General features: G+C 58.7%; 2 protein-coding genes across 4 annotated transcripts; both read right to left on the bottom strand.

The window, feature by feature from the left end:
- Nucleotides 1–9,571: 9,571 nt before the first annotated feature.
- RIN1 (Ras and Rab interactor 1) lies at nt 9,572–17,566 on the bottom strand. 3 transcript variants are annotated; one of them, XM_054036036.1, is made up of 11 exons: nt 17,551–17,566; nt 16,152–16,214; nt 15,784–15,967; nt 15,284–15,398; nt 15,011–15,083; nt 14,639–14,730; nt 13,380–14,183; nt 12,639–12,944; nt 11,858–11,989; nt 10,938–11,089; nt 9,572–10,597 (listed from the first exon to the last, which is right to left on the bottom strand). In XM_054036036.1, the coding sequence occupies exons 2-11, from the start codon at nt 16,175–16,177 to the stop codon at nt 10,343–10,345; spliced, it is 2,139 nt and encodes a 712-aa protein (XP_053892011.1). In that variant the 5' UTR covers nt 16,178–16,214; nt 17,551–17,566; the 3' UTR covers nt 9,572–10,342. The 3 variants fall into 3 exon arrangements, with proteins under 3 accessions (XP_053892011.1, XP_053892009.1, XP_053892010.1); XM_054036034.1 differs by lacking the exons at nt 16,152–16,214; nt 17,551–17,566 and adding an exon at nt 16,386–16,580; XM_054036035.1 differs by lacking the exon at nt 17,551–17,566 and having other exon boundaries at nt 16,152–16,378.
- A 1,387-nt stretch (nt 17,567–18,953) lies between these two features.
- On the bottom strand, nt 18,954–26,760 carry BRMS1 (BRMS1 transcriptional repressor and anoikis regulator). The gene is made up of 11 exons (XM_054034815.1): nt 26,113–26,760; nt 24,449–24,594; nt 24,010–24,100; nt 23,596–23,723; nt 22,804–22,883; nt 22,303–22,399; nt 21,595–21,687; nt 21,135–21,199; nt 20,327–20,366; nt 19,804–19,936; nt 18,954–19,482 (listed from the first exon to the last, which is right to left on the bottom strand). The coding sequence occupies exons 1-11, from the start codon at nt 26,508–26,510 to the stop codon at nt 19,365–19,367; spliced, it is 1,389 nt and encodes a 462-aa protein (XP_053890790.1). The 5' UTR covers nt 26,511–26,760; the 3' UTR covers nt 18,954–19,364.
- Nucleotides 26,761–26,769: the final 9 nt, after the last annotated feature.

Raw genomic sequence — 26,769 nt, 5'->3', positions numbered from 1 at the left:
ATGTTTCTGGCTGAAGGGAAAAAGGACAAGATAACGGTTTAAAGAAGTTACTAACAAGCTAGGCTTATAGCTGCCAAGAATGACTTAACTGCTTAAATGTAATCGTTATTTGCTTAGTAACTATTACCAGGGCCGGGAGGGGTAGAGGGAGGAATGGGGGGGGAGAAAGGGAGGGCTAGAGGGGGAAGGGGGGAATGAGGCTTAACTGCAAAATGTATAAAAGAAGAAAAACTGTTTCTGTTACTGTGCTTGATTTGAGACATGCCAGTCTCCTTGCAATGCTTTGAGATCTCAAATAAATTTCATTTGCTTCTCCACCTGGTGTGTTTATTGACGCGAAGCACACCGGGCAATGACCCGCTGTTGCTGTCCTCGGGCACTCTGTGCCGGCAACAGTTTTGGCGCCCAACATGGGGCTCGAGGCTGAAATTTAGCCTTGCCTGGATCCCTCCTGGCGGCCGACAGATTACGACGACGACCGACGCCCAGAGTGCTCACCGTGACTTCATCGGGGGCCTTGGCGGAGATGTGGTTTGGTCGACCCCGGAGGGCACAATGGTGCAACGCCCTCGAGTATTGGAGAAGCAGCTGTGGGCGACGGTGGGGAACCGGTCCCGTGGATAAGGTAGGAACAGTCCAGTGGGGACTTTATCTGTCTTGACCTGGGGACGCCCAGTGTCTGCCTGTTTTGACCTGGGGACGCCCAGTGTCTCCCTAATATGGGGCAGGGACAGAGTATGGCAGGCAGGGCAAGGTGTACACCCTTGGAATGCATTCTGTTGAATTGGAAAGTGTTTGGTGCAAATCCAATAATTAAAAGTAAACTGAAAAGGTTCTGTACAGTAGACTGGCCTCAATATCAGCTAGAGGACCAGGAAAGGTGGCCACCGGAAGGATCACTTAATTATAACACGATCCTTCAATTACTTCTGTTTTGTCAGCAAAAGGGTAAATGGAATGAACATATGTATGTACAGTTGTTTATGTTGCTAAGAGACAGGTCAGATATTTTGCAAAAGTGCAATTTGACTCCGACAGGTTCGGTAGTACCTACTGTTAGTCCCCAGAACCCCCCCACAGCTGTAATGGCAGGTCCGGTGTCCCCTTCGGCTATCACACCCCACCATATAAAGATAAGGTGTCTCAGGTCCCAGAGATTGCCCCTCGGTGGAATTTTATCTGTTGATCACTGAGACCGTGGTGTCCAGACATGGCTCAGATAGGAATCAGGCCACTACTATGCAGGTTTACACCCATGTGCCTTTTAACCCGGTGGACCTAGCAGCCTTTAAGGCACAGGCAGGGGAATTCTCTACGAACCCAAGCAAGTTTATCTCGGTCTTTGGCTAGCTGTAAGCCTGACTGGGATGATTGTAATGTCCTTATGCGGACCCTGCTGTCTGAGGTGGAGCATAATCAGGTTGTGTCTAAAGAAAAGGAAAAGAGGCAAGCGAAAATGATGGTTGCAGCAGTACAGGCCGGTGGCAGGGGAAAATTCCAGGAAGGTGGAAGGGACTGGGGAATGAGAGGACGTGGACGTGGGCGCCCTGGCTCACAGGAAAGGCGTCTGGGTTGCAACCAGTGTGCCAGATGCCGAAAGGAGGGACATTGGATAAATGAGTGCCCCGAAAGGGAAGGTACCCCTATGATGGCAGCGGAGGACCAAGAATAGGGGTGTCAGGGGAGACGGACTATCCTGCCCCTGGAACCCCGAGTAAACATGAGGGTGGGAGACTTGGACATAAACTTTTTAATAGACTCTGGAGCTACACGAACCGCCGTAAATCAACCCCTGCAGCTGCCTGTGTCAGATTCCCTCACTGTGGTGGGTGCCACAGGGAAAGGAACCAAATGTCCAGTATATGCCCCAGCGGAATGTGCTTTGGGAAACAGAACTCTATCTCATAAACTGGTTTACCTCCCCGATTGTCCAACACTTCTACTAGGACGGGACCTGCTTTGTCGCTTAGGTGCCACCCTGCATTTCACTCAAGATGAAATAACCCTCACCTTACCCCCTGAGAATGCCTGGATAATGATTCTTGCAACTGAGCCCTCAGCCATGCAAGCCCCAGAATGGAGCCAGTGGGAAAAGCAGGTTTTTCCTCTGGTATGGGCATCAGGGATCCCAGGGAAGGCAACCCGTCAGACCCCTGTTCGTATTCAGCTTCTCCCAGGAAAAAGCCCAGTGCGAATCTAACAGTATCCGATCAAGAGGGAAGACAGAGAGGGACTGCAGAAGACTATAGATCAGTTCCTAGAGTGCGGTGTACTACAAGAATGCCAGTCAGCTTGGAACACCCCCATTCTGCCCGTGTGAAAGCCCAATGGCACATACCGGCTAGTTCAGGGCAGTTAATGAACGGGTTAAGACTCTGCACCCTCTTGTTCCAAACCCGTATACACTGTTGGCCTCTATAGGGGGGGGCAGTACACCCATTTTTCTGTCCTAGATTTAAAGGATGCTTTCTTCATGGTTCCGGTCGACACCCAATCTCAGGAGATTTTCTCCTTCGAGTGGGAGGACAACAGAAGGGTTAAAAAGCAGCTTTGCTGGACAGTGCTGGCCCAGGGATTTAAAAATTCCCCCACCCTTTTCGGCCAGGCTTTGGCCAGAGACTTGGAGGAGTGGGACAATGAGGACGGGGTCCTCCTCCTGCAATATGTGGATGACTTGTTAATTGCCGCTGTGGGTCTCACCCCTTGCCTTAAAGCCACTGTGAGCCTCCTGAACTTTGTTGGACTCCTCAAAAGTGGGTGTGCTCGTCCTGGTTTGTTGCTCCAAAGCTCTGTATAGAAGTTATTTTGCTGGAAGGGTGTATAATAGCAATGTGTATGTGTTCATTGTTGGGAAAAGGTGTATGAGTGAAGAATGGAAGTTTCCTTTGTAAGCTAAAAGAAGCCAAGAAGGAGAGCAGGAAAAAGAACAGAACGAGTTAACTGAGGAAAAAAATATAGCTAGCAAGCTCAGTCCAAAGATAAGATGCTGGCTCCATCCAAGGACATTGTTACAACCAAGAAAAGGGGGGGCCTGAATGTGCCCAAGCAACTATGAGATCTGCAAAACACTGCCAGGCATTAATGAAATGTGTTAGGTTTCTTTTCTCACACATAAAAGAAGTGCTAACCAATGACCCTAGCAGCCCTGCCATTCATTGAAACAAGGAGACTGAGTCTACGTAAAGTCCATCAACGAAAAACTGCTTTGGCTCCACACTGGAAAGGCCCTTTCCAAGTCCTGTTCACCACCAACACCGCTGTGAAGTACCAAGGACTGCCCACCTGAACCCAGGCTTCTCACTGTAAAAAGACCCCTCCACCTCGGGAGGACTCTCCGACTGATGATAAGCCTATTTAAAGACAGGGTAATGTGCTAGTAACCTCTCCCCTGTATGATGCTGAACCACACTGTTTTAGGAAAAGAGAAAAAGGAACACTTGCTTCATTGAAACCACAAAGTCCAGGAATTCCTGACTACAAAAGACATTAAGAACTGACCCTGGTGAAGAAACAAAGAATTATACGCTGGCAGGGAGGCTCTTACCCAGCTTATGAATAAATATTTTCTAACCTCTGGACTTAGACCCCTGGCCTCCCAGGTACAGGCTGAATGTCTAGTCTGCCAAAAGAACAACCCTCGACCAGAAGTGTCAGTGCCACCAGTCACTCTGGAGCCGACCCCAGGCCCAGGACTAGTTTGGCAAATAGATTTTACTGAGTTCCCCCGGACCCAAGGATTCGGATACCTTCTCGTCTTAGTAGATCGATTCAGCGGATGGCCTGAAGCTTTCCCATGTCGTAACAATGCCAAAACGGTGGCTCTTAAATTTGTCAAGGAGATCATTCCCCGCTTCGGACTCCCCCCGTGGATGGAATCTGACAACGGAACACACTTCACATCTCAAGTTGTTCAGAAAATATCGGATGCCCTGCAAATCCCCTGGAAGCTCCACACTCCATGGCGACCACAGGCCAGTGGAGTAGTGGAACGCACAAATCAGACACTTAAGCGGCACCTCTCAAAGGTCTGTCAAGAGGCTTCCCTTAAGTGGCCTGATGCTCTACCCCTTGTCTTGCTCCGCATTCGCGCTCTCCCAAAGGGCAGGTTAGGGCTCAGTCCCTTCGAGATTATGTTTGGAAGGGCATGGCCTATGAACGGTACACCGGTTCTGGCAGGGGAGTGGGAGGTAGGCTGTGGTTTCTTATCTCAGTACATGTGCTCTCTGTCTGCTGTTCTTTGTTCTCTCCACAGGTATGCCAAAGATTTGCAGCCTCTCCCGCTGGATGCCCCGATCCACTCCTTGCAGCCAGGTGACTCCGTACTCGTTCGGACCTGGAAGGACGAGCCTCTCCAAGAGAAGTGGAAGGGACCCCACACCGTCCTGCTGGTCTCCCACACAGCACCAAAGGTCGAGGGACACAAGAACTGGATTCATCACTCCCGTCTGAAGGCAGTGCCCGCTCCTGAACGGTGGACCGTCCAGCCTACGGAAAAGGACTACCAGCGACGACCTGGGACTTAAACTGTTATTCAAAAAAACAATAAGATCTGCTGAGAATGCCCTGTGGTCTCTTTGGACAGTCGCAGCTCACTCCCCGCGAAAACTCTAAGCGTTGGTTGTGTTTACTCTCACAGGGCCGGCCTAACCTGGTGCCCTGGTCCTTTTTGTTTTTAATCTGCCTACTATTGGTAATTGTTATTTTGTGGGTATTTGGGGAATTGTAATTGTTAGGCCCTAGGGTCACCTGCCCAGCATGAGTTCAGGTCCAGGGTCTGCCACAGTGGTACTCTTTGCCATAGGGACACTCCTCTCGTTACCTCCCGTTTCCCCCCGACCACATGCGGGATGGAAAGGGATCCCTACTAACTTGGAAACAAACACATATGAGTCCTTGAAGGTTTGCTTTGCCCAAGAGTTCAACCTCTCTAACTGCTGGGTATGCTCCCAAGTCCCGCACCACGCAGCAGGGTTACCCTGGAGGGCGGTTCCCCAAAATTGATCAGATATCTGTTGGGGATGGTTTAGTAGGGGAAGAAATACCTCAGGTACCCCCTTGTCGCAAAACTGTACCATTGAATCCCAGTATGCATTAAGGGACAACCCCTGGCCGCCCCAGACAGCATAGATCTTTGTATGCCACCCCAGAGCCCATTACAGAAGGAGACAGGTTGGGTATGATCCTCCTCCCATCCTATGGGGTGGGATGGCTAACCCAATTTTATTGCAGGCTCTCTGTGTTTCTCACCAAGTTCGCCAATGAAACCTTGGCCATAGAGAAGAGCCTTAACTCAGAGCTTTACCAGCTCCGGTTGCTGTCCCTATAAAACAGACAGGCCTTATATTATGTTTTAGCCTCCCAGGGCGGGGTGAGTGCCCTTATTGGGAATAAATGTTGTACTTATGTCCTGGAAAACTCACAGGACATTAACAAGCACATCCTGTCAGCCGAACAGGCTTTTGAGCAGTGGAAGGCCCAGGAAAGGGAACCCACAGGTTTTGATTCCCTTTGGAGTTGGTTGCCTGACCTGGGAGGACTGGGGGGGTGGCCTTGTGTGTCTCCTCCTCACAGGTGTGGTACTGTGCTTGGTCACCCTCCTCCTGATTGCTTGTTTTAAATTGCTCCTCCGTAAGCTTTGTGCCCCCCGTTCCCCCAAAATCCCGACATACCCTCTCATTGATAACCCCATCTTCATAGCACTTAATCATATCTTGTCCACAGCATATGAGAAAACTCAGCCAAAAGCTTGTTGAGTATTCTCAAAGGAGGGAGTTGTTGACGTCACTAGGCATCACCATCATCCTAGGTTAGGGTTACCATATTTCAGCAAGCAAAAAAGAGGACGGGAGGAGCCCTGCCCCTGCCCCACCCACTTCCCACCCCCCTCAGAACCTCCAACCCTCCCCCCCACTCCTTGTCCCCTGACTGCCCTCTCCTGGGACCCCTGCCCCTAACTGCCCCCCAGGACTTTATCCCCTACCTAAGCCTCCCTGTTACTTATCCCCTAACTGCCCCCTCCTAAGACCCCCCCCAAATGCCCCCCAGGACCCTACCCCCTACCTGTACCCTGACTGCCCAAAACCTTAGCCACCCCCCCAGAAAGCCCCCCCCCGAACTCCCGACCCCCCCCATCTCTTGACTGCCCTCACCAGAACCTCCCTGCCCCTTCTCCGACTCTCTGGCCCCCTTGTTGTTGGCCTTTCTTCACCTGACGTCTTGGTGAACTTGCTCAGGAACTGCCTGAGCCGCTGGGCAGCAGCGGGGGAGGAGCTCCAGACTGCCGGAGCCGATCTGCGATGCAGGGAGGGAGGGAGTGAGTGAGTGAGCTCTGCTGCAGGGGGAGGAGGGATTCCCTCTCGCTGTCGGAGCCCCATGTAAGTGGCACCATCCAGCTGCCCTGTTAGCCGCGCGTGCTCTGCATGGGGGGAAGGGGGGGGGAAGTCCGGACATTAACAAATTCCCCCCGGACGCTATTTTTAGTTCAAAAATCCGGACATGTCCGGGGGAATCCGGACGAATGGTAACCCTATCCTAGGTAACTCGGGAGGGTGGAAAATCACAAGTGTCAATGAAGCCTTCCTGCACTAGGCCTAAGTGAACCAAACTCCTTCCATGTTTAAACTCTAATCGACCTCAAAAGCCAGGTGCAATTGGAATATGTAAGCAACCAGTTATCTGTGTGCAACCCCCTGCTCACACCGGTATCAAGCGGTAATAATGAGGCCTGCATGTTCCTGGCTGAAGGGAAAAAGGACAAGATAACGGTTTAAAGAAGTTACTAACAAGCTAGGCTTATAGCTGCCAAGAATGACTTAACTGCTTAAATGTAATCGTTATTTGCTTAGTAACTATTACCAGGGCCGGGAGGGGTAGAGGGAGGAATGGGGGGGGGGGAAAGGGAGGGCTAGAGGGGGAAGGGGGGGGATGAGGTTTAACTGCAAAATGTATAAAAGAAGAAAAACTGTTTCTGTTAGTGTGCTTGATTTGAGACGTGCCTGTCTCCTTGCACCGCTTTGAGATCTCAAATAAACTTTGTTTGCTTCTCCACCTGGTGTGCTTATTGGCGCGAAGCACACCGGGCAACGACCCGCTGTTGCTGTCCTCGGGCACTCTGTGCCGGCAACAACGGTGTCCTGTTTGCTATGTCCTAGTACTCTGGGAAGCAATGGGGTGGGTGGATCGACATCTGTTGTGACCATGGGGACGGGAAAGAGAGGAGCTCCCTTCCCCTGCTCATTTATAGCATGGTCATATTGTCTGTGGTGACAGGAACGGACCGGTTGGAATGGCCGGTCTGGAGAACATGCCCGCATTGTGCCCTGCTTTGAGATCCATCAGAGCAATTCTTCTTGCCCTGAACTACCTGATGGTCCAGGTGGGCTCCCCAACCGAGCACAGATGCCTCCAGCAATATCGTTCCTGTCAGAAGGGCTGGGGCGAAGGGGACTCCTACCCAAACTGCAGCCAGGTGCTTCCCCAGTTGGGAGAGGAGGGAACCCTGGGTAGGAGTGCTCCCATCCAGTCTGGGCTGCGGGCTGTCCCCAGCTGAGCTTGCATGCAGCGTAGATGCAGTTTGGCAGGTGGTGTCACAAAAGGGCAAGAGGCTGCGTGGCCCAGCAGGGTCCCCTCATTTGTGGAGTGAAGAGGACGGACGTATCGGTCGTGAGCCAAGTCCACGCCGGCAGCCCTAGACTCCATCTGGCGTGGCTTGGCAGGGTATGAGGGCTTCAGCCAGCGTTCCGGCAGTAACCCTGCCTTGTGCCAGGCTCCGCAGTAGCTCCTGAGAGATTCCTCAGCCTGGCCATAGAAGTGTTCAGATACAGCCCACAGGGAAAGGATCTGACTCCAAATATTTCCTTATCCCAGGAAGGAGGGCGGGGGCCTGGCCTAGCCCTCAGAGAGCTCAGCACCCGAGGACGTGTCCCCTAGATGGGCCCCAGGGATCCCAACTGGGCCACTGTGGGGCACTGTGTGAATTAGGAGAAGGGCCCCAGGGTCGGAGTAACGGGGCATATGGGAAGCATGAGTCCCTGTCCCGGGAGCGCTGGGATACCCAAGAGAACTGCTCTGAACTCATGTCTGGGGCTGGGCTCTAGGACAGCGGACTGATGACTCAGGGCCCTTTGGCTAGGAGTCAGCCCATGACTCATGACTTGTCTGTTTCCAAAGTGGGGGCAGTGCTCAGGCCAGGGGGACCTGGCCCCACAGCCTGTGCCAGCTCCCTGCAGTCAGTGGGGCCCATCCCTCCAGTCCTGGCTGCCTCTCCCATCCCCACACTCCTCCTCGCCCCCCAGAGCCCTACTTCCCCACAAAAGCCTCACGTGCTGCCGGACTCCAGGCCAGTGCCCCCTCAGTGCAGCAGCTGCTGCCTGTGATGTGCTAAGCAGCAGCAGCAGGGGGCACCAGTGTCCCCACTCTGCCTACCCCGCCAGATGGGCCTGATTTCCCTCCCACTGGGGTTCTGCCCCCGGGTGCTAGGCACGTCCCTGAGGCTGTGCCATTGCTGCAAGGCCCTCGCCCGACAGGCAGGCCGCCACAGGCCGGGGAGCTGGGCGTAGAGCCTCGGTGTCCAGCCACAGACAGAGCCGGGCATGGTGCCTTGGGGGAAAACCGCAGTGAAACCCGCCAGGGCGCCCGCTTCACAGCTGGTGTCGGCCGAGCTCATCGCCCCCACCAGGGTTCCTGGCATCCCTCCGTCTCCCGTCCCCCTCCATTCCCCTCTCGTTCAGGGGTTCCCTGCCCCTCCCCCAAGCTCCTCCTTGCCAGGGGCTGTCTGCTCTCCCTCCCCCATACCAGGGGCCCCCATTCCCCCCCCACCATAGGCTCTGTCAGTTCCCCCTCCCTCCATAGCAGGGGCTCCCCTTCCCCCCCATCATGGGTTCTGTCAGCTCCCCCTTCCCCCATACAAGGGGCCCCCATTCCCTGCCCCACCATGGGCTCTGTCAGTTCCCCCTCCCCCCACAGCAGGGGTTCCCCTTCCCCCCCATCACGGGTTCTGTCAGCTCCCCCTTCCCCCATACCAGGGGCCCCCATTCCCCTCCCACCATGGGCTCTGTCAGCTCCCCCTTCCCTCCATACCAGGGGCCCCCATTCTCCTCCCTGCCAAGGGGTCTGTCTGTCTGCCTTCCCCTCACACCAGAGCCCCCTTATTTCCACCCATGCCAGGGGCACTGTCTGTCCCTCCTCCTCTCCCACCATTTTCATTTCTTCTCTGTCTGTCCAGGAACTCAGTCACACAGGGTGTCAACGTCTCAAACTCCACCTGGAGGCTGGGCAGAGCTGAGATGATGGGGGGTGTTGTGCTGGAAGGTGTTAATCGTTGTCAGCAGCAGAGGGACTTGAAGCCATGGCTCTGCTATCAGATGCTGGAGTTCCAGGGGCCTCCCATTTTCCTCTTTTGGTTTCTCTGATTTTCACCAACATCCATCGGCTCTTGCCCACTGATGCCTAGAATGTTCCTGGAAACGTTGGAATTGATTGTACACAGTGTTCAAAAGTTATCTTGTTACAGATAGAGACAGCTAAACAGATTGGACGTTGTTCGGCCAATAAAGCAGACCCTACAATAATATCAACAGGAGAGTTTTGTGTTTGTATTTATCAAAAACATATGGAATTTCAGAAAATAAAAAAAACAGACTCGAGTTAAAAACAAAGAATGCCACTCTTCAAACAAAGTAAATCTTTTTTACAAATAGTAAATAAAGTAGGCCCTACAATAATATTGATACAAGAGCATTTTGTTACAGAACTCCTTTTCTTGTAATATATGAACAAATTGTAAATTTGAGGGCTCGGACAAACCAGCCGTGTCGCTTTTGGGAGAATAAAAAATAAAAATTATTTTTTCCCCCCAAAAAATATTTAATAAAGTAGGCCCTACAAAAATACCATCAGCAGAAGAGGTTTTTGTGCCAGCAAATCCCCCTGATGTATGTACATTGATCATCTGTGTCACTAGAGAAAGAATTTCCCTCTCTCTCTCTCTTGCTCTCTCTTTTGGCATTTAACGGACTCTTACTCAAGTCAGGAGTGATTGTCACAAGCTGATACTCCCTGCCCCACCCCCAGAGTGAGGAAAAGGCTCCCCCAGAATCCCCTCCCCCGTAGAGTGGAACAGGGAGGGGCTACCTGGGACAGACATCCCTTCCACACTGCTGCAGGTCTTATTCACCCTGTTTTACATAAGGGGGAAACTGAGGCACCAAGAGGGAAGTGGTCATAAAGCCAGTCACAGCAGAGCTTGGACTAGAACCCAGGAGACCTCACTCCCAGCCCTCCTGCTCTAACCTATTAGACCCCACTCCCCTCCTAGAGCTGGGACAGAACCAGGCATTCCAGGTCAGAGGGGTTCATCCAGGTCGACAGCCGCTTCGCGGAGCAGCCTGTGTGGGGTTCCCGGCCCAGGTCCCATCTCCCCGGGGTGGCAGTACTGGGCCGGGTGCTCCTGGAGCTGGCGCTGGCCCTCAGGGTGCAGGGGGAGACTGTTGTCTGTGGGGTGCTTCTGTAGCTGCTCCGCCGTCCCCTGGGCTCCCAGCGCAGGTGTGGTGGAGTGGCACCCACTGCAGGGGGCCTGGGTTTTCTCAGGCCGTGGGTCCTGGAAGGCAGAGCAAGTCAGGGACTTAGTGGGCATGTGGCGGGGGGAGGGACTAAGAGTGGCAGGGATCAATTGGGATGGGGGCAGGGACTGAGTGGGCACTGAGGCAGATGGGGTGACATGGGGGATAGGGACTGAGCTGGCGTGAGGGGTGATGGGGGGACTGTGCAGGCAGTGGGGAGGGGTAAGGAAGGGGGTAGGGATGGAGTGGAGAGTAGACAGGGGAGGGGTCAGGAGGGGTCAGGAGTTGGGTGGATAGCAGGGAGGGGAGGGGTCAGGGACTGGGTGGGTAGCAGGGAGTCCCCGTCAATGACTCCCCCCAGAGCACCTTCCCACGTACCTGGCATGGGCTCCCAGGGGGCCGCCCTGAGGGGCTCTGGTGCCGCCAACTCAGGGCTCTCTGGACATCAGGGCGCAACTCCATGGGCTCCTCTTCATGGAAACGCCCCAGCAGGGCCAGGCTGGCCTGGAGAGTGGTCAGGTAATAGCCCCCTGGGGGAGGATGGGGCATAGATTGTCAGGCCAGAAGGGCCCATGGAGATTCTCTAGGCTGGCCCCCTCTCTGCACAGGGCTGCCCTGAATTGATTCCTGGAGGAACTAGCACGGATCTCAGAAAAACATCCCACCCTGCTTTAGACACTGCCAGTGAGGGAGAATGCAGCCCGTGGGAGGCTGTTCCCCCGATTAATTCCCCTCACTTATAAAGGTGCACCTTATTGCCAGTCTGAATTTGTCCAGCTTCAGCTTCCAGCCCTTGGTTCTTGCTAGACCTTTGGCTGCTAGACTGAGGAGCCGTCTGCTCTCCCGTTTCTGTTCCCCACGTAGGTACTTAGACTGGGATCACTCAGCCTTTTCTCTGTCAAACTAAACAGATCGAGCTCCTGGGGTCTCTCACTCTGAGGCCTGTTCTCTGAGCCTTTAGTCATGCTCGTGGCTCTTCTCTGAGCCCTCCAATTTACCAGCGTCCCTCTTGCATTGTGGGCACCAGGACTGGACGCGGGATTCCAGCAGCAGCCGCACCAGCGCCACACACGGAGGTAACAGAACCTCCCTTCTCCTAGTCGAGATTCCCCTGTTTACACACCCCAGGATCGCAGAGCTCACGTTCAGAGGATTAGGTGGGTCCCTCCCATTTAGGGAATAAACAGACTCAGGGATTTTCCCCTCTAGGGGGCACCATCTCTGATCTGGCCCCAGGGACTGACTGGCTCAGGGGGACAAGGAAAAAGGGTAGTGGAGGGCCTAGGGGTCTCCCTTACCTTCCCCCAGGAGCTGGCTGGGGTCCATCAGCTCCATCATGTACTCAGCCTCCATGAGCAACTGGGGCAGGTCGCACTGAGCCAGGATGAAGCTCAGAACCGGCAAGAACTCGTCCGCCCCATAGCTCCCATCTGAGGGGAAGAGGGGACAAGAGAGTGGGTGCTGGCAGGGATGTAGCAGGAACATAGGGGGATCAGGAGGGGGGGTCCCGGCAGCAGGGGATGCAGGCGGCATTGGGAGCACGAGCTGGGGGAGGGGGGCTCCCAGCAACAGGGGGCTGTGGGCAGCATGGAGAGCACAGGCTGGGCAGGGATGGGGGAGGGATCCCAGAATCCAGGGAGGCATGGGGTGAGGTGCACAGGCGGGGGGACGGGGGAGGGTGGGGTGGGGGGGCCCTGGGTGGATATGTGAGATGGGGGAGGGGCACAGGGGTCGGTTATGGGGATGGGAGGAGGATCAGGAGGTTGTAGGAATGAGTAGGTTGCAGGTGAGGGAGGGGGCCAGGCTGGGTGATATGGGAATGGTGCTGGGGAACAGGGGGCCATATGGGGATTGTCTGTACTTGGGGACAGATCTATGGCTGCAGAGATGCTCTCCTAGGCCTGGGTGCTGGGCGAGGAAGAGCGGAGGGGGAGGGGACATGCAGGTTAGGCTGGTCGGGAAGGCTGTGCGGGGGGGGGGGGACACCCCCCATGGCTCTGCAGACACCTTTGCAGCCCTGCAGGAGCAGCATCACGTGGGCGAGGGAGGGGAGGGGGGAAGGGATGAAGGGATCCGTACCCGGGGCTGCTCCCATGGCTCGGTAGACACCCTTGCAGGCCTGCAGCAGCAGTGTCACCTGGGTGCTGGGCGAATAGGCATGCAGAAGCTGCAGCAGTTTGCGCTGTGCCCGCTGGGTGTCATGGGGGCTAGGCAGGGTCGCCCGTGCTGGGAAGGCACCAGGGCCCCGCTCCCGCACCAGCCGCAGGTTCTCCTGGAGCTGGCCCAGGGACCCATCTGCCACGCGTAGTCTGCGCAGCCGTGATGCCAGCACTGGTTTGAGAGGCTTCAGCACACAACGATGTAGGGCCCGTTCCAGCACAGCGTCTGCGGGGTAGGAGTGGGTTACATGGGCTAGAGCCAGAGCCAGGAGTCCTGGCTCCCAGCTCCACTGCTCTAACCCACTAGGCCCCACTCCCCTCCCTGAGCTGGTAACAGAACCCAGGTGTCTGGTTCCTCTCCCGCCCCAGCTCAAACCCACTAGACCGCATTCCCCTTCCTGAACTGGGAATAGAACCCAGGCATCCTGGCTCTCCCCCGCCCCAACCCCCTAGACTCCATCCTACTCTTAGAACCCAGGAGTCCTGGCTCCCAGCCACCCCTACTCTAACCACTACACCCCACTCGCCTCCCAGAGCCGGGGACAGAACCCAGGAGTCCTAGCTCCCAGCCCCACAGCTCTAACCCAGTAGACCCCATACTCATCCCAGAGCTGGGAATAGAACTCAGTCATCCTGGATCCCTCCCCCCAGCCCCACTCACCCAGCCTGTGGTCAGGCAGCAGCGTGGGGCTCGGCAGCTCCAGGGCTGGACTGTGCAGCAGCTGGGCCTTGGTGTGGGTCAGGAAGGTCCGGACGGGACTCAGCAGCTCGTGGCTGGACCGCCACTCCCCCCCGCCACCCCTCACTAGGGTCAGGAAATCCTGGACGCTGGCTCCCAGCCTGGTGCTCCGGTCCCGCGCCAGCCCCTCCACGGCCCGTGCCAGCTGTTTCTCAGGGGCCAGCACTGCCAGGACGGCATCGCTCATGGAGCGCAGGGGGGCACGGGGGCGGCGCTGGGCGGGAGGTGAGGGGGCACGGGGACCCCCACCCCCCTCGCTCTCTGAGCCACTGGGGGACCCGCTGTCCAGCTCCTGCAGGGATGGGAGGCTGCTCCCGGCTGGCTTGGGATTAAGGGGCTCCCCAGCCCGCTGGGGCACCCGATACCCCGACATGCTGAGCGATGTGTACTGGCCCGGCTCTCGGCGCGGGGTGGGGAGCATCCCAGTCTGGCTGGAAGGGATGGGGGGCGGTGGCTTGGGGGGTGGGGAGAGAGGGCTGGAGGTCTCGGTGGACACCCGCACTTTAATGCTGCGCTTGAAGTCGTCCCGCCGTGAGCCTCCATCCCTGCCCTGGAACAGGGGGTTCAGAAAGCCCAGTGCCCCGTTGCCCAGGCCACAGTCCAGCTCCCTTGGGCTCCGCGTGGGGATTGCACCCAGCTGGCCAGCTGCAGGGGCAGCATCCTCACAGAGTGGGGGCTCAGGCGACTCCAGGGGGTCCTTGGCATTGAGAGAAGAGCTCCAGAACTCTGGGGAGGGGGGGGGAAACGAGGGGTCAGCACTGAGGAGAGGACATGGGTTTTCCCCTCTAGGGGGCGCTGGCTCTGATCCAGCCCCAAGGTGGGAGGCCTGGCTGGCTCAGGGGGGCAGAATAGGATATGAGCCTTTCCCCTCTAGGGAGTGCCAGCTCCAATCTGGCCCCAGGCCGGGGGGAGGGGAACTAGAGGAGGAAGGGATGGGAGGGATTTCCCAGCTACCTGGGGGGTGCAGGGAGGAGGTGCAGGGTGATGGGGGAAGGGGATTGGCTGTAGGGATGGGGGTAATGGGGTGGAAATGGGGCACAGAGAGAGGATGGGCAGGGAAGGACCAGAGGGACTGAAGGGAGAGGAAGGATCAGGGAGATCAGTGTAGGGGCCACTGAGATGTGGGGGGGGGGCGCTGAGGGAGGGGTCCAGGGGGAAGGGCTGTGGGGGGTGTCACTCACCAAGGCCCAGGTGGGAAATGGCCTCCAGTTCCTTGTGCGACACCGCCTGCTGGATGGGTTGGGGCAGGCGCAGGGCGACCGGGAGAACCTCCCTAGGGGGACAGTGCATCAGGCTCTGACAGCAGGCCCAGAGCTCCCTCCTCCCTCAGGGATATTCCCCCAATTCCCTTCTGCCCCTCCCCCTTGGGCACTTCCCCAATCCTCTTCTGCCCTTTGCCCTCTCCCCCAGGGCTGCCCCAACGCCCTCTGTCCTATAACCGCTCCGCTGTCCCCCACTGCCCCGGACACTACAGGATCTCAGTCTACTGGGAGCGGGGGAGAGCTGAAGCTCGGGGGCTCAGATTTGGGGATGTCCCCCATCCTCCCACTCACCGGCTCTGGCAGTAGGAGGCCACCAGGTGCAGCAGGTCTGGGAAGCTCCAGGATGAGCCCTCTAGAGAGATGCCTGCAAAGAGAAGGCCCCTCAGACCCTGCAGCGCTAGGAGGCGCTCTCCCCTGGCAGTCAGTACTTGCCTACTGGCCAAGTGCAGCGCTAGGGGATACCGTACTGCAGGAGCTGGGGAGCTCAGTAGGGCCCCAGATGCAGGGCTGTGTGTAGGCGTGGTGCTCCCTGGGGGGCACAGGGCAGCGCAGACGCATCCCTACCTGCTGCTTTCTCCTGCAGGCAGTAGCTAGCGACGAAGGCCGGGGCCAAGTCATCTAGGAGGCGCAAGCAGAGCACCCGGCGTCGGTGTGTGTTCGATCGGCGCACCAGGAATGTCTGGGGCAGGAATGGGGCACCCATCAGCAGGGGCTACCAGGGGCTGGGGATTTGGAACATTTCCCGATATCCACCCCCTTCCCTGCTCAGCCCCATGGACCCGTCCAGTGTGGGATTCCCCCCACACACACCCATAAATCCATCCAGTGTGGGACCCCCCCCCCCCATCAGACCTGTGGACCCATCCAGTGTGGGATTTCTCCCCCCCCCCATCAGCCTCATGGACCCTATCTGGCCTGGGTTTTGTCCCCCATCCCCATCCAGCCCTGTATCATTCCCCTTCCCAGATGAGCCGTAGGGGCCATCCTGCATGATCCCCCCCCTCAGACCAATGGACCCATCTCCCCCAGTGTCCAGCCCGGCAGAGGCACCCCTGAGCCCTCACCCCGGGGGGCTCACGCTGCAGGATGTGCAGGGCGGTGGCAGAGTTGAGGCTCAGCTGCAGCCAGACAGACTGGGTGAGGAGCAGGCGATCCAGGAGGCTGACGTTGTTCGGAGACCCCCGTGCTGGTCTGGGCTGGGGGAAGACGTGTGGGTCTGGGACATCATATACAGGGCCACGCCCCAGACTGAGGAGGGACAAACAGAGCTGTGAGGAGGGTGGGGAGCCTCTAGCACTAAGGGCCAGAGCATGGAACCCAGGAGTCCGGGATCCCAGCCCCACCTGTTTTAACCCACTAGCCCCTCGCTGGGATAGAATTCAGGAGTCCTGGCTCCCCCCCACCTCCCTGTCCCCAGGCCCCTCTGCCATACCCGTCTGGCTGGTCCGGGGGCTCCATCTCGGCTGGGTGACCAGGCTGCGGAGACAGGCTCCCTCTGCCAGAAACAGGAGCTGCTGTTAACCCTTAGCGCCCCCCTTCCCCTGGTACCAACTCCTCTGGGGCCCCCAGGGGCGGCTGAGTGTGGGGCAGCCCAGCCCAGCCTGACGCCAGCCCTGAAACGCTACCGGGAAGCTGCAGGAGGAGCAGGAAGGGGCACGACTCATACCCACGTGGCCCTTGCTGGGAATATGCTTCTCCCCAGGGCATGGAGCGCTGGCGGGGCGCTGAGATGCAGCCGCCTCTGGGGTGGTGCGCGGGGGCTGCTTGTACCGGGAGCTCAGTAGGAGAGGGGGGGATTCCTACACAGGGCGGGCTGCGGCAGCGGCTACACAGTGCCCCGGCTCCGCGGGACGGGGGAGCTGTTCGTGCCTGGGCCAGGAATGCGCACGTCGGCTCTGACTCACCGTCACACCCAGCCCTGGCACAGGGCTGGGCCGGGCTGAGCCAGAGCCAGCCCCAGCCCGAGGCAGGGACAGACGGGCTCCCCCCCCGCAGCGCAGTCACGTTTCCAAGGCAAAGCTGTCTAGGCTGGCACAGCCCATGCGGGGGCGCAGATCTAATCAGCAACCCAGCCCCGGGGCAGGGGGAACAGAGGGGGACCAGGAACAGACACCAGCCTCCCAGCTTGCCCATTTTGTACATGGGGTAAACTGAGGCACGGAGAAGGGTTGTGCTCAAGCGATCTGCGGATAGAGCCCAGGAGTAGTAGTTCTCAGCCCCTCTGTTCTAACCCACTAGTGACTAGACCCTAATCCCTGAGCTAAAAATAGAACCCAGGCGTCCTAGCCCCCTGCTCTTACTCACTAGACCCCACTCTTTTCCCAGATGCGGAGCTAGAACCCAGGAGTCCCGGCTCCCAGCCCCCCTCCCACTAGACACCCCTCCTCTCCCAGGTCTGGGATAGAACCCAGGAGTCCTAGCTCCCAGCACCCTGCTCTAGAGACACTACTCCTCTTCCAGATGGAAGAGAAAGGTCAATCTGAGGGCTGCAGGCCAGGTGTGTACTTATAATCACAGGGAAATGGAGCGTGGGGGGGGCAGGGCAGTAGATGGAGGAGCGGAGGGGGGGGGGAGATTAGCAAAAAATGGAAAATCCATCAGGACCAAGCCAGATCCCAGCTCTCCTGCTCTCAGCTCCCTCCCAGATCCCACCCCCCATCTCAGTCCCCCCAGGTCCTGAGCTATAAATAACTGCTGGGCTGCTCCCTCCCTGCCGGAGTGAAGTTTTGATGTGACTGGAGCTGACATCGTGGCTCATCCTGGGGGAGTCCCCAGTTCTCCCCTGCCACTCCCCCACTGCCCCATCCCAATGCCCCCCCACAAGCCCTTACCTGGCAGTGCCCTCTTCCCGCTACCCCTTCGCTGCCTGCAGTGTCGTTATTAATTCATTATTCCCTTCGCTCCCACGTCGGACTCAGATGTGATGGGCTCTGAGCATGTCTGGGCACCAGCCAAACCTGGCAGCTGCCTGGCTGCCCCCAGACACCAGGGGTCCTGGGCACCACCCCCGATGGACTTGCTTTATCTTGGGTTTTGTATCTGTCCCCAACCCCCACCTAAGAGCCCTGCCCAGATGCCCTATCCCTTCACCCTGACATCAGGGAGGCCACAGTGGCTCCCACTATGGGGAGGGAAACTGAGGCACAAACAGGGGCGTGGACTCTGCCACTGTCAGACAGCCAACTGGGAAGAGAACCTAGGGGTCCTGGCTTCCAGCCAGCACCCCCCTCCCCAACCCAGTGGACCCCACAGTCCTTCCAAGACTGAGGATAGAACCCAGGAGTCCTGGATCCCAGACCCCAATCAGCTGGGCATGCAGAGAAGGGAGATGAGCCATGGGGAGGGGAGTGGGGTGTTGGAATCCAGGAGATCAGTTCTCTGCACAACTCATGGGGTGTCAGGCTAAAGCCCCAATGTGGGGAGGGACTAGTAGAGACCCCCTGTGGGCAGTTGGCAGGAGGGTTTGAAAGTCCAGCATGGGGCAGAACAAAGATCGGGGTGGGATTCCCAGGTTTGTGACAGACCCCCCCCCCCTCCCCGTGACCCAGTTCCACTCACCCTAAGGCCCTTGTAGTCTCTCCAGAGCCTGTGAAGTTGGGGTGCAGCTCTGGCTGGGCTCATGCAGAAGGGACGGGAGGGATCCCCCATTTTCATTTTCCCCCTTGCTCTGCTGAGGAGCGCTGGAGGGGTGCAAGCAGCTGCGCTTCTTGGTGTGCTGGGGGAGGCCTGGCTGAGAATGGGCACGGCCCAGACACGAGGCCCCCAGGTTGTCGGCCACATGAGCGGCTCCCAGCAGTATGGTCTGGCCAGGGACTGTGAGGGGCCCTGTCTTTCCCGAGGGAAAGGAAGGCTGGAAAAGGGGCAACAGTGCGGGTTGGGAGAGTTGGGGGGGTCCCAAAGGTGCTGCCACTTGGGGGAAAGAAGCCAGGGTGTGTGTCCCAGAATCAGAGCAGGTTGGAGGTAGGGGTGCCCTGATGCTGCAGTGACCCCCCCCGCAAGGGGTTGTGGCCAGCTGTTCTGGAGGGGCTCAGAGACAAGGGACGGCGCACACAGCTGGGGGGGGGGGGGCTGCTGGCTTAGAGCTGGGAACCCTCTGTGCCCCAGCAAGGGGACACCCCACTCACCCCCCATCCCCAGCCCACCCTGGGGCTGGAACAGAGCTGGCGTCCCCCAGAAGAGAAAAGCCCCATGTCCCACTTCCCAGCATACACTGAAATGAATCAAAGGGCCAAGATTTGTATGTTTCACTTGGTTTTTAATGTGAACGCTTCCAGGGGTCTGGCCGAGGCCCAGGGCTTTTCCTGCTGAAGCCCCTGGAACCAGCACCCCTATTTCCCTGGGGGGCACAACAGCCCCAGGCACCGGGGTTTACGTGCAGCCCCCCAAGATTGCTACAAACACCAGAGTCCTAGCGAGGGAAGCGAGCGGTGAAGCCTCGTGCTGGCCTGTCTGCAGGGATCTGAGGCGGGAGCACTGGCCATGGGAATACCCCGCCGGGCAGGGCCCCAGAGTCCTCTCCATCTGAGTCCTAGTGCAAGGGGAGAGCAAGTCCAGCCACTCGGTGTGCCGGGGAGGGTCCATGGGCCATTGGTTTCCAGGAGGAGGCCTGTGCCGAACCGCAGGGCTGAGCCACGAGAGGGCCCGCTCAGGCCTTGCGCACGGAGTACTTGCCCTTCTGCAGCTGCGAGACGTAGATTTTGGTCTTGGTGCCATCCTCCCGGCGCAGCCAGACCTCCCCAGTGCTGACAGCCGTGATCACTGCCCTGCAGGGGAGAGCAGGGGTCACAGTCAGTCCCCCCGCCCCGCCCTGGGACTGGATTGGAGCCAGCACTCCCTACGGGAAAGGCTCTGTATCCCATTCCCTGCCCCCTGAGCCAGCCAGGCCCCCTGAGCCAGCCAGACCCCCTGCCCTGGGGCTGGATCAGAGCCAGCACCCCCCGTAGAGAGAACGGCCCCCTATCCCATTCCCTGTCCCCCTGAGCCAGCCAGTCCCCCGCATTGGGTCTGGATCAGAGCTAGCACCTCCTCAAGGGAAAAGGCCCCGTGCCCCATTCCCTCCAGCCAACCAGTCCATGGCCACTCACTGCGCGGGTGCCTCGTCCCCGACCTCCAGGATGACGCTCTGCCCTTTGCTGTAGATCTCACCCTCATAATGCAGCCGCCCGTCCTCGCAGCGGGCTGAGAACTGGGCCCCCGGCTTCTCCACCTTCACCAGCACTGGGGGGAGGGAGGTGATCAATGCTGGGGGGGCAGGCACAGCCCCACATACTGGGGGGTGGGAGGGGCACCTGCCCTGAGGATGGGCCCTGCTGGCAGCTGCAGGGCCAGGTTAGCTCGTGTCCTGGTTGAGGCACTGGGGGAGACCAGAGGTGGCAAGGGGGATCTGTGCAGGGTGGTGGAGGGCAGCAAGATGGCAGGTGAGGAGCCATGAAGGGGCAGGAGGGGCCCGACTGGGATTCAGGTCAGAGCCAGCACCCCTAGGTGGAAAGACCCTGCACCCCACTTCCTGAACACCTGAGCGAGTCACTTCCCTGCCCTGGAGCCAGACTGGAGCTGGTGCCCCTAGAGAGGAAATGCCCCATATCTTATCCCTTCCCCAACTCTTACCATCGGATTTTCTTTTCTGGGGCGACACGGCTGCTTTAGCCTGTAAGGAGAGACAAGACGATTAAAGGGGCTTACGCAGGGATCGTGCTCCACCCCCTGCGGCTGCTCACAGAGCTATGCAGACCCCACCCATGCTGGTCCCCCAGGAAGGATGGCAGCATTAGCCTGTGAGACAGATGGGGAAACTGAGGCACAGGGTAAGGGACTCACTCAGCATCAGTGAACAGAACCAGGGAGTCCTGACTCCCAGTCCCCACTCTCCACCCAGAGCTGGGGATAGAACCCAGGAGTCTTGGTTCCCAGCCCCACCCTCCCCATCACTCTAACCCACTAGACCCCCCCACTATGCTCCCAGAGCCAGGGACAGACCCCAGGAGTCCTGGCTCCCAGCTCCTGGCCCAGCTAATGGTGACTTTTTAAAGGGTATATTAAGAATACATATGAAAATAATCCCATTTCCACATGTTTGATCCCAAACGGCAGAGCTAGGAAGGGGGACTATTATTCTGCAGAACAACTAAGGGTGTTATGAGGGGTGGTTATTAAGGGACCTAGGCAGCCTGTGGGGCAGCCAGGGGACATGTGTGTGTGGGAAGGGCTTAAGGGACCCAAGCATTGTGTGAGGTGGCCAGGGGTGTGTGAGGGAGTGGGGGTTATTAAGGGACTCAGAGGTCCTGCAGTGTCGCTGAGGGATGTGCGGGGCGGGGGGATGGGGTTTCAGGGACTCAGGCATTGTGGGGGGTGGCCAGTGGTGTGCGAGGGAAAGGGGGTTATTAAGGGACCCAGGTGTCCAGTGGGTCAGCCTCACCTTTTTGATGGCCGTCCAGTCTTCCAGGATGTCGATGTCCCGCAGCATGTAGACGATGTAGGGGCGTGAGGGGCATGTTAAGGGCATGTAGCCATACGCAGCCATGGTGATCATTTAGCCCCATTCCCTCCCACACCAACTTGGGGAGGGGGCAGCATCAGAATGGGGGGGGACAGTAGCAGCCAGCCAGGCAGGAGCCAACAGGATTCCCTGCCACAGGGCACCGCAGAGAGGGGAGCCCCTGGGTCAGACATCCCAGCCCCTCTTTTCCCCCCATCACCACCACTGGGACTGGAAGGGTCAGGGGCCAGGACTGATGGGACAGGTCTGTTCTGGGGGAGAAGATACCAGCATGGCCAGCGGGGGGATACCAGCAGAGTGTGTGGGGGGCGGAGGGGGGACACCAGCATGGTCCCTGCCCCATGCCCAGCAGAGGGAGGGAATACCAATGTAAGGATATCAGACACAAGCGGCGCTTTCTTCCTCTTGGCGGGCCGGAAGGGATCCCACTTCTTGAGGCTGTTCTTGGGGCGCAGCTTGTCGTCCCACCACTCTAACCCAGGAGGAAAGGACAAGGGTCAGAGGACAGTCCCTCCCACCGGGCTGGGGGAGGGGCCTGCTTGGCAGCAGCCCACTCTCCCCCTCCCTGCTGCCCCACAGGGATGCCTCTGGGGGGCAAAGGGGACTCAATCCTCTCTCTCCACTGGGGCTGCCAGTGCAGGGGAAGTTAGTGCCCTCTGGGGACAGGGATGAGCGGAGTGGTTTGTGCCAGGAGTGGGGGGGGGGGGGCAGTGAGCCCAGTCCCTGGTGGGGCAGGATGAGACCCAGCAAACTCACCTCACACATGGAGCAAAGGAACAGCTAGAAAGTGGGAACAACACTAGGATACTGGGCAGGATGGACCCGTTGGTCTGATCCATGGGGTGCAGCGACCCTGGACACAGCTGCCTTTGTAATGGGGATGCAGGGGTGTGTGACACTGGGGAATGGTGGGAGGGACCCTGTGGGGGGCAGCAGCAGTGTGGCAGGGGGCATCAAACTGGGGATGATTGTGGGGGCACACTGAAGTGAGAGCAGGTTAGAGGCACTCTGGATGGCCAGGAGGCAGAGACACGTGGAGAACGGCAGTGGGGGAGGGGAGCTGGGGGAGGCCCTGGGGCTCACTGACCTGAGGTGATGTCGATGCTCTGCCGATCATCCTCCAGGCGCTGGATTCGCTCCAGCAGCTCGCTCTGCATGTTGTCGTAGAGCAGGAGCTTCTCACTCTGTGTGGACAGGACGGGGTTGGGGGCACAGCCAGGATGGACCCACCCCCTTGGCACAGAGAACACTAGGGAGGCCCTGGAGGCGCAGCCAGACCCTATCCCACCCCCAGGCTGTGGGCTCCCAGCCTCCCACCCGGCTCGTTTGGTCCCATTCCTGGCCCTCCCACAGTGCTCCCTGGGAATGCTGGGGGTGCAGAAGTCAGCCACAGGGCTCAGACAGGATGCGGCATCTGGAGCTGGAAAGTGGATGGAGGGTCTGCGGGAGCAGGGCAGTCCATGGGGCACCTCAGGGCAAGATCGGGGGGCTTACGCAGGGGGCCCCGTGGGGCATGGAGGGGTAGATGGGGGCCTGCAGGGGACCTCAGCAATGGGTAGGAGCAGAAGGAGGTCATGGGGGCCCTCACCTCCAGGTGCTGGCGTGCTCCCTGCAGTTCACACTCGTGCTTGTTCCTCACCACCTCCAGGCACAGCCCCTTGTAGATGCCTGCAAGAGGGGGGACCAGTGACCCCTGTCCATCCACCAGCCCTCTGCCTCCATGCCCAGCCACAGCCCTGCGAGATGCCCACCCTAGCTAACCCCAAGCCTCCCAGGAGGCTCCCAGTCCAAGTCCCTGCCCTCCTACCACCACCAGTCCGGGCCCTGCCAGCCTCACTCCCATGATCCTGCGAAATTCCTGTCCTCTGGGCCCTGCCATCAACTCCCCTCTCTGGGCCCCACCCCTTCCTCCCACAGGTGGGCCTTGCCTCCACCTGCCTGAATCACTCTACCCCTGAGTCCCCTCCCAGGGCTGCCTGCCAGCACCCTCCTCTGAATTCCTACCCCACCCCACAGGCCTGAGTCCTCCCCATGCCTCTCCTGAATCCCCTCCCCCCGCTTCCTCTCCCACAGGCTCCCCCACCCGCCATCCATCATCCCTTCTCCTGAACCCTTCCTTCCCCACACTGGATCTGGGCCCTGTCATTTCCCCTCCAAGCCCAACTGCCCCCAGCTCCTGAGCCTTCAACCCTTGCTGCTCCCTTAGAGCTGGTCACTGCCCTCTGAGGCCTGCCTGGACCATGACAGCCCAGGGGACATAGCCACTCTCCCCCCACACCCTGGTACTGAGCCCTGGCACCCCATCTCCTCAGCGGTGGGACCAATCCCCTGTGGGGCAGCAGGGGATACAGCTAACGCATGGGCAGGGCCAGGAGCTCACCAGCCACCTCGATGCGGATCTTCATGTTGTTCTGCAGGACACCCAGGGGGTCGAGGTACTCGGCCGCCCGCCCTGACGCCACGTCCTCCAGCTTGGCCTTCACCTGGTTCAGCCGCTCCTTGAATAGCCTGCAGGGTGCACCAGCAGGGACTGAGCACAGCCCTGTCCACCCCACCCAGCCTGCACCCAGCCCCGCCCCACATTCCACCCAGCCCTGCCCAGCATGGTCCCGCTGTGCCCACCCCCCCCACCCAGCACAGCACAGGCCTGTCCAGCCCCATCCAGCCCACTGTGTCAGCCAGAACTGAGACAACAATCTCTGGGGTGGGGTGCAGGGACAGTTTGTCCCAGGATCCCTCGCCTGGCACTGAGATACAGGCACCTCAGGGATGGGGAAGCCAACAAGAGACTCACTTTTCCTTGAGCTCAGAGAACTGCTTCTCCAGGTCACACATCTCATCCAGGCACTCGCTGCGGCGCCGCTCACAATCCTCCTCGTCCATCTCTGTAGGGCACAGCACATGTACCTTCCAGCCCATGCTCACCCATGGGCATAGTGCCACACACAGACCACCCGGGGAACTGAAGCACACAGAGTCAGGACACTCACCCAGGGGCACACATACAGCTGGGGATAATAGAACCCAGGAGTCCTGGTTCATCGGCCCATCCCCCTATAGCCCACTAGACCCCATTCTCCTTCCAGAACTGGGAACAGAACCCAGGAGTCTGGGGAGAGGACACCAACTTGGCTGGGCCATGGCTCTTACCCAGGAAGCACGGCCACCCCCCCAGTACCGCTCTGTGATGAAGGGCCAAGCCCCACCCCAAATCCCCTTCCACACCCCAGTACCTGAGCTTTCTTCCTCTGATTCAGAAGGGCTGGCACTATGCTCCTCCTCGCTCTCCTCCTCTTCGCCATTCAGCTCAGGTGCCGAGTCCCCGTCCCCCTCCATCTCCTCCGCCTCCTTGGGTGCCGGGTGCACCGGCATGGGCACTCTGGATGATCAATGGCAGGAATTATTGCCAGGTGACCTGGGAGGGTCCTACTTCACTGCACCCCCCACTGCCCTCCTCCATCATATGCAGAGCAAGGGGCCCTGGCCAGGGACAGCTGCCCCCCAACCCATGGGACCCCCTGTGTGCCCAGAGCATGGGTCTGGAGGGGGCAGCTCCAACCTCCAAGCCCTGCCAATGTTCAAGCCCTGCCAAGACCCCAGCCCCAGGGCTACTTCAACTAGTGGACCCCAGTCTCCATAGCCCATTGAGCCCCCAAGGCTTCCTATTGGCCAAGGAAGTAACTGCCTTCTCCACTGGGAACAACACTGAGACCTGACAACTTGTTCCACATGTGGGCCCTGAATACATATCACACGGGGCTGGATCAGAGCCAACGCCTCCTACAGGAGACAGGCCCTGTGTCTTATTCTCCCTCTCTCCCACATCCTCCTGCCACGGGGCCAGACCAGAGCCAACGACTCCCTGTTCTCACTGCATTGTGATGTGCAGCCACCTTGGGGGAAGCCCCACAAAGCCACCCAGTCGCTCTGTCAGGGAGCGAGGTGCTATCAGCTGGTAGCTGCTATTGCAATGGTGTTGTGACATGTGATGTGACTGCAGAGATGGGTGCTAGCCTCAGCGGAGTCAGCATGGCGACCCCGGCGTTCTGCTGCCATGAGCCTGTAGCTCCCTCCTCGCCAACGCAGCGGGTCCCAATCCAGGCCCATGGGGCACCGGAGCTAGCAGGGAGCAGGACTCTAAGGCTGGGAATACAGGCAGAGACAGTAACAGAACCCAGGAGTCCTGGCTCCCAGCCCCCTGCTCGCTCTGTAACCATAGTCTGACCCAGCTCCCTGCTGGCTTTATTGGTGCATGTGCAATGCTCTTCCCCCCACCCCTTGATGGGAATGAAATATCTCATCTTCTGCTCACTCGAGAGCACTGAGGAACATACCAATACTATAACTTCCCCCTCCAGTTGACATTGTCTGCTCTATTTCCTTGTTGGGGAAGGTACCACTGACCGCCCCCCCCCCACAGCAGGAGGGCACAATTCACACACACACACACACCCCGAGATGTCTTGGTCTCTCCCAGTTCCTTTGAGTTTGCTTTGGAAGGTGCCATTCAGGTTCCCATGATGGGGGACAGTAGGATATACGGCACCCTTTCCCAGGCTACAATGGTCTGCACCCCCAGTGCGTTTCAAACGGGGAATGGATCATTGAGCACCCACAATACGAGGGCTGCAACCCTCCCCTTTGAGTTGCAATGGTCTGGGCCGGCCGCCACTGTAAGTTCTCCCCCTGGGGTTGCAATGAGCCGGCCTGCCCTCCCTTGAACTCAATGGGGATGGAACCAACAAGCTCCAGAAGCAGGGGAGACAGCGAATTCCCCCCCTTGGGCTGCTCTGCTCTAGCTCAGCTTCCATTGATCTCAGCTGGGAATGCACCACCCAGCACCCCATGGAGGGAGGCTGCGACGAATCCATCTCCCGCTGCTCTGAGCCCCACGTACCTCGGGGAGCCCAGGCCGGCGGCCTCCCTCCCGTAAGCGCTTCGCTTCTCCGTACCCGGAAGCTCCACACCTACTGGCTCCGCCCCATCCTCTGCCAGCCAATCAGGGAGACCAGTTAACCAGAGCGCCGTTGCCTCTATAGTTCCCAGCTGCCCACTGCGCTGAGCCTTATGGGATAGTGGAGGATGGGGCATGTTCCCATGGCAACAGGAGGCCCACAGCCTAGCGTGAGGTGAGCGACATTCACCCAAAGTTGGGCTAAGGGGAATCCCCTGAACTGGTGTTGCTATGGCACCTGCTTGTGACACATCACCATGGCACCCAGTCAGGTTGTTGCCATGGTACCATGGGACCTGCTGACACCTGGACAATGTCATCACAACCTGGTGCAGCGCCATTGCTGCATTGCCAGAGCACCAGTCATGGCGTTGCCATAACACTTGGCACCCAGTCCCAGCGCAGCCTTAGCACAGTACCTCTGGCCCCTTGCCATGGTGCCCAACTGCAATGTTGTCATGACACCCATGGGACTGCCCCCATCACCCAAGTACCTGGAGAGAAGCCAGAGCTGTGTGGCTCTCAGCTCCCCTCACCCCATCCTGAGCACTGGCAGGAGGGTCCCTGCTTTGGCACACTGAGAAGTCAGCACCACCCACC

The sequence above is a fragment of the Malaclemys terrapin genome, chromosome 7 (genome assembly GCF_027887155.1).
Source record: "Malaclemys terrapin pileata isolate rMalTer1 chromosome 7, rMalTer1.hap1, whole genome shotgun sequence".
NCBI classification, from domain to species: Eukaryota; Metazoa; Chordata; order Testudines; family Emydidae; genus Malaclemys; species Malaclemys terrapin.
Note: the sequence above shows the minus strand (reverse complement) of the source record. Positions and strands in the feature narration are given on the sequence as shown.

What these genes read in the sequence shown, in the direction of transcription:
- RIN1 (XM_054036034.1), bottom strand. Translation starts at nt 16,426, where the DNA reads ATGCCCTGGGGAGAAGCATATTCCCAGCAAGGGCCACGTGG. An exon ending in CCTGCAGGAGAAAGCAGCAG is followed by an intron (nt 15,084 to 15,283) that starts GTAGGGATGCGT and finishes TTCTCTTTGCAG; the next exon opens with GCATCTCTCTAGAGGGCTCA. An exon ending in CCCCTGGGAGCCCATGCCAG is followed by an intron (nt 10,598 to 10,937) that starts GTACGTGGGAAG and finishes TCTGCCTTCCAG; the next exon opens with GACCCACGGCCTGAGAAAAC.
- BRMS1 (XM_054034815.1), bottom strand. Translation starts at nt 26,510, where the DNA reads ATGGCGCTGCACCAGGTTGTGATGACATTGTCCAGGTGTCAGCAGGTC. An exon ending in ATCAGAGGAAGAAAGCTCAG is followed by an intron (nt 24,101 to 24,448) that starts GTACTGGGGTGT and finishes TGTGCCCTACAG; the next exon opens with AGATGGACGAGGAGGATTGT. An exon ending in GAGCACGCCAGCACCTGGAG is followed by an intron (nt 22,400 to 22,803) that starts GTGAGGGCCCCC and finishes CTGTCCACACAG; the next exon opens with AGTGAGAAGCTCCTGCTCTA.